We start from the raw sequence: 6,058 nt of genomic DNA, 5'->3' as shown, positions 1-6,058 counted from the left end.
GGGTCACATGATTCAATAAAAAACTGAGACTTGCGAGATATATAGTGTAGATGTTTTACATAATCGATCACATTTATAATTGCAGAGACTGTAAAAAAGGTGTGAATTGGCACATCTAAAAAGGCAGTGAACCAGTGCAACCACAACATAGTGCAAAAATACCAGAATTACAAATATATTATGAATGATATAAATAGAATTATAAATACATTCATAAATATCAGAATTATAGATATAATATAATAGATTATATAAATAGAATTATGAATACATTTAACAATACCAGAACCACAGATATACTTATAAATCCCAGAAATGCAAATGTATTTACACATATGTACATATACACATAACACACACACACACACACACGCACACACACACACACACACACACACACACACACACACACACACACATATATATGTATATATATTTACAACAATTTCACAATAAAAGTAGAGAGCAGTGTGTTGTCATGGTTGTAAATGTCCTACCCCAGGGTGTCTCTAAATAATTTGTGTGTGTTTATTTCAACTCAATTACGATTACAGTGGCCAGCAATTTTTCCAATTACAAAAAAAATGACAAAAAATTTTTATCCTCAGAAAGTCAATTACAATTACATTCTCAATGACTAAATTTCAATTAGAAAGAATCAAAATGACTGAGCCTGAAATAAATAAGCAAATAAAAGTTAACCTTCCTCTTGTGTTAGATTTCTGTTAACATCTCTAATGATAACTGGTCCTAAATCAGCTGTAAAATACACTAAAAACAAATATCTATCATTTCATTTATTTCATATCTATTAGTTACCTTGTTAGGTTTTATAATCAATGAAAATGTAGGTTTTAATATTTTTGGTGTGGGTGTCTGAGACTTTTATGTGTCAGTTTACCTTTAGATTTATATATTTTTTAATGGTAAAATGTGGTAAAACTTGATATGAAACATATTTTAATAATTGTTAACGACATATGTGTAGAACTGTACATAGAACTGTAACATGGTTCCCCAGTTTTGTGTTTAATTACAATTGATCATTTTTATAGATTTTTCATGGCAATTACAATTACAAAGTCAATTATCTAAACTCAATTACATTTTAATTACAATCACAACAGCAACAGATTTTTTAAATTACAATTACAATTATAATCATGCCATAAATATCATAAATGATCAATTATGCAATTACAATTATAATTGACCCCATCCCTGTTTTATTTTATAACTTTATAATGACTGCTCTGTGTTTCTTTGCAGCAGGCAGCAGTGACTACATCTATATCTATCACAGAGCTGGAGATGAGGTCATCATGTCCTGTAACAATGTGAATTCATCTGAAACATCATGCTCTAGCATTAAATGGCTGTACTACAGAGACAGATCTACTATTGATATCATTGTTAGTGATGGACAGATTCATGAAGATTCACCTCAAGCTGCTAAACTGAGTCTGGGCCGTAGATGTTCTTTGACCATCACAAACATCTCCTCTGAGGACGCAGGACGTTACATCTGTTACTATGGGAACACAAGTGATCCTGACACATATCTGAACATTTTAACACGTGAGTAACATGACATTATTGCAGCTGTTCCTAATATTTGTAATTGAAAACTTACAGTAATTGTAACTGAAAAATGTAATTGACCCCAACCCTGGTACTGACCACAAATCTCACTGTTCATTTAATTATTTGCATACTTTCAAATTTTCCTCAGTCTCAGCAAATCAAAGCACCGATCCAGTGGAAGGAGTCACACTGACGTGCACTCTGTGGAGGTTCACATACATCTATTGTGTAAAAGGCAGCCTGAGATGGCTGGATGAGGAGAGAGATGAACTGAAGCAAGATGATGATGAAGTCTATTATAGTAGACAGAAGAAATGTGTTTCTGATCTGATAATAACACATCAGAGTAACCACAACAGAAGATACACCTGCCACTTTGTTATAAACAATAAAATGAAGATATCTGCCGACTACACACTTGTGTCTACAGGTAGGATGACCAATCAAATCTCACCTTTAACATGTAAACACTGTCTTTATATGTTCTTCATTGTTTTCAGCTCCAGTTGATTTAACGTCTGATTCGACTCCAAACAAGATCATCTTCATCATCATCATCGTAGCCTCAGTCGGACTGTTGACCATCCTGGTCATAGTTGGTCTGACTGTTTTCATCAAATCCAGGAGGAAAACTGGAGCAGCAGAAGAAGGTGTGTGTGTGTGTGTGTGTGTGTGTGTGGTGTGTGTGCGTGCGTGCGTGCGTGCGTGGTGCGTGGTGTGTGTGTGTTTGTGTGTGTGGTTTGTGTGTGTGTGGTGTGTGTAGGGGTGTATGTGTGTGTGTGTGTTGGGGGGGGTTGATGGGGGTTCTTTGTTAATCCCTTATTGGGTATTATTCACGTGTTCAAATCAAAATTTCACTTCATTTGTTTTATTTTGTATATATTATTATTTTTTAATAATAAAGGCCAACCCGAAAAATGCGGGTAAAAATGAACTTTGGCGGGAAACATTGTAGCGTACTAGCCATTTTGGCTGGTGGAGAATGAAACAAATACCACTGCGTCTGTTTGAATCGACAGGCAGCTGGAACGATGCAACAAGTCATTGTTGCCAGATTGGGCTGTTTTCCACCAATACATTTCAGGGTTTTTGTGTGTGTGTTTAAACTGGACGTGACATACAACAATTGGCTTCGTGCTTATGTTAGCGTGATTGTTGGTTTGTTATTAAAGAAGTCAAATGGAATGAAGATGTAAAATAGTTTGAAACAAACAAACAAACAAACAAACGTGGAGATATTTATTGAGTGTAGAGTTCTGATGCAAAGATCAAGCAGCTACTGAGCATATGCAGAGTAACAGACTCTGAGGAGGACTCTGAAGATTAGATTTCACACATGATCTCTATCATTTGTTCACCTATAAAATGTGCATTACACAGTTTGTGGGGAGTGGGATTTGTTAACAGTTGAAGAGCATGCATGTTAATAAAACATTTTTTTCTACTGTACATGTAATTCTTAGTATTGAATTCTTTCTAAATTCAAAGTGTTCCAGGGATTCAATTTTCATCAGAGTTAAGTTTGTTTATTAAGTTATGAGAATATACTTTATAAAAGGTTCACTTCTCTGACTCACCCAAAGTTCCATATTGCACCTTTTAGGCTTTGTTACAGCATTGTTTTTAAAATAAATGTATATATTTTTACTATTTTGATGTATTTTTGCAATCAACTGAATTAAAAACTATTTTTAAAACACTTGAAGGCTTAAATCTATTCTGTGGCTCATAATGTAGTTTATTTTTTCTAGAAAAAAATTTGGCTGGTGGAAAATCTGGTGGGTTTATAACTTTAATAATCTACTAGCCATGCTGGCTGGTGATCTAAAAAGTTAATTTAAAGCACTGATTGTGACCTACTGTATGATAGTTAGTGGGATATAGATTTGTTCCAAGCCATTATTGTGTGAATGATCCTGGTACCAGGATCACTGATCCAGATAACTTACAATATCTGACAAAGAGGAGATTTGGAGCTTGGAGGAGGTTTGGGTGTCTGAGTGAACTCTCCTTTGGTTATTTTTATTGTCTTTAATTTCTTATCTTCATGCAGTTCTCTTCTCTCCTTTTTTTCTCTTCAGTTACCATTGTAATTAAGTATGTAGCATTATTATTTTTAGTGAGGCAGTAATAATGAATAATTTTGAGCTCATTTATAATCCATTTTACTTTGTATATAATATCATTATCAAGCATTAATCTTTGTTAATCCCTTATTGGTTATAATTCATGTGTGTTTTAAATCAACAAATCACTTCATCTGTTTTGTTTTGCACATTTTATTTTATTTTTTTCACAATAAATGGTACATTGTTACAAAGTGATTGTATCAGGTTGTAACATAAAGTCATTAATGTTTCCACATTTTTTAACTAATGTTAAAATATTTGTTGGAAAAATAGTTTGTGTCACTGAGGATGGATGCGGGTGAAGAGCCTCTTCTGCATCCACCTGATGAATCGGTTCATTTGACTCTTTTTCTTCTTTCGAGATTCCTCCACCTTCACTGCTGACTGCTCATGGAGGAACGTGGGCTCCTCATTTAGAGACGTGGTCTTGTCAGGGAGTGACGTGTGCTCCTCATGGAGGGTCGTGGGCTCCTCATGGAGGAACGTGGGCTCCTCATGGAGAGACTTGGTCTCGTCAGGGAGAGACGTCGGCTCCTCATGGAGGGTCGTGGGCTCCTCATGGAGGAACGTGGGCTCCTCAGGGAGGGACTTGGTATCATCTTGTTTCCCCCGAGGCTGAAACAAAGCCATGATCTGTTCAGCTGTAACTTCAGCAACGTGGTGCATCAACTGTGGAGAAAATGAGTTCAGCATCTTCCTCCTGATGTCTTCGGGGTAGGCTTCATGAAGTGTCTTAATGATGGAGGTGATCATCTCATCCCTGGATGAGCGGGACATGTTTACTTCATGTGTGGTGGAGCCTAGGGCTGCTAGAACATCATCTTCTACCCCTTTGGTGACTCCAACTGCCATCTTATCCAGCTTCATGGAAGGCATGGTGAGGAACAACCTTGGTTTAGGCACCCACAAGCCCTGAAGCACCTTTGGAACCACGTCCAAAACCACGTCCCGGGGCTGCTGGAGATGTTCAGAGCAGGAGGTTTGCTGATGCCTCTCAGTGAGCACCTCCCCAATGGCCTTTGCCTCTTGCTTCATCTTTGCTGATCTATGAAATGAAATCATAAAGTTTCAAAACAGCCCAAAGCAGCAGGTGTTTAAAGTGCAAATGTCTGTCAAATATAACCAGAGGTGAAAGTAATGGATTACAAATACTAATGTTACTGTAATTGAGTTGATTTTATGGGTACTTGTACTTCTTTCAGTATATTTCTAAATCCGTAACTTTACATGTATTTCAGTACGTTTTTCAAGAAATAAAGTCATTCGTTGCATTTTTAAACCCAATCATTACTGAGAAAATTATTATTATTTTTCATTTAAAATGATCAATGGACATTGTGAAACTATAAAAAATGAAATGACCAGACAACATTTAAATGCATTTGTACTTGTAATTGAGTAGGATATATCACTACTCTTTACACCTCTGTATGTAACTCACATAAAGTTTGGAGGCATGAGCTCTGGAGCGCTGATCAGCCTTTGAGCATCCAGCTGAATATCCCTCATCCTCATGCTGTCGTTGACCTCCCTCGCCATGCTGAGAAGCATCCTAACCTCATCATCATCATCGTTATCGTATTCCTGCAGCTGAAAGTCCAGCAGCTGCACCCTTAGACTGCGTTTGCTCATTACATGGAGGTGTCGAGCCATGTCTTCAGGAGTCACCTCAGACAGAAGTTGGTTCTCCTTCTGTAACCTCAGGAGTTCAGCCACCATAGCTACATGAACTTTGTAGGAGGGCATATGCCAACAGTTCTGAAAAATCTGTCTATAAACAGGAGTGTCGAACAGCACCCCGATGGGACGATAGGTGCCTTCTTGAAAAAGCTCCATCGATGCTCAGAAAAATACACTCAGAGAAGGAAATATACAGATAATAATGAACAAAAGTAAATGAGTCAAAGAAATAGCGATCAATGAAGAAAAGATGCTGAAGAACTGCTTATATTGGAACACGAGTGAACACTGTGAGCTCTATGAGAAGATGAAAGAGCTTTAGAACATGAAAGCAGGAGATAACTCTTTTTCTATTGGCTGTTACAATGAGTGATGTAAACAGAGTTGTCCTGACAACAGAGTTCTGTGTTATGTTTTTTTACACATGTGTGTGTGTGTTGGGGGGGGGGTCGATGGGGGTTCTTTGTTAATCCCTTATTGGGTATTAGTGTGTTGGGCAGTCCTCTGGCTGATCTCTTCCTGCTTGGGTGACGTGATGACGTGGTGACGTATCGATCATTTCCTGTTTACGATCTACCGTTGCTTGCAGCGCTCTACTACTGTGTTCTGCTAACGCTAATCAAACTTGTTGTCATTGATATTCTGCCTCTTAGAGGCAGTGTAAT

At 37.3% G+C, this 6,058-nt stretch overlaps 2 protein-coding genes across 2 annotated transcripts; one reads left to right on the top strand and one right to left on the bottom strand.

Annotated features, from left to right (window-relative positions):
• Positions 1-1,244: 1,244 nt before the first annotated feature.
• Positions 1,245-4,332, top strand: LOC114459339 (uncharacterized). The gene is made up of 4 exons (XM_028441627.1): positions 1,245-1,578; positions 1,733-2,014; positions 2,085-2,234; positions 4,076-4,332. The coding sequence occupies exons 1-4, from the start codon at positions 1,245-1,247 to the stop codon at positions 4,330-4,332; spliced, it is 1,023 nt and encodes a 340-aa protein (XP_028297428.1).
• Positions 4,333-4,467: 135 nt separating this feature from the next.
• LOC114459318 (uncharacterized) lies at positions 4,468-5,549 on the bottom strand. The gene is made up of 3 exons (XM_028441613.1): positions 5,155-5,549; positions 4,542-4,758; positions 4,468-4,473 (listed from the first exon to the last, which is right to left on the bottom strand). Exons 1-3 carry the CDS (start codon positions 5,547-5,549, stop codon positions 4,468-4,470), a joined length of 618 nt encoding a protein of 205 aa, XP_028297414.1.
• Positions 5,550-6,058: the final 509 nt, after the last annotated feature.

The sequence above is a fragment of the Gouania willdenowi genome, chromosome 3 (genome assembly GCF_900634775.1).
Source record: "Gouania willdenowi chromosome 3, fGouWil2.1, whole genome shotgun sequence".
NCBI classification, from domain to species: Eukaryota; Metazoa; Chordata; class Actinopteri; order Blenniiformes; family Gobiesocidae; genus Gouania; species Gouania willdenowi.
The sequence above is the reverse complement of the archived record's forward strand: the minus strand, read 5'-3'. Positions and strand labels throughout refer to the sequence as shown.

Bases quoted from the DNA above. Each gene is read 5' to 3' on its own strand.
- LOC114459339 (XM_028441627.1), top strand. From the start codon at position 1,245: ATGACTGCTCTGTGTTTCTTTGCAGCAGGCAGCAGTGACTACATCTAT. The intron at 1,579-1,732 runs GTGAGTAACATG...AATTTTCCTCAG, and splicing joins ATATCTGAACATTTTAACAC to TCTCAGCAAATCAAAGCACC. The intron at 2,235-4,075 runs GTGTGTGTGTGT...TCTTCTTTCGAG, and splicing joins AACTGGAGCAGCAGAAGAAG to ATTCCTCCACCTTCACTGCT.
- LOC114459318 (XM_028441613.1), bottom strand. From the start codon at position 5,549: ATGGAGCTTTTTCAAGAAGGCACCTATCGTCCCATCGGGGTGCTGTTC. The intron at 4,759-5,154 runs GTGAGTTACATA...TTCATTTCATAG, and splicing joins CTCATGCCTCCAAACTTTAT to ATCAGCAAAGATGAAGCAAG.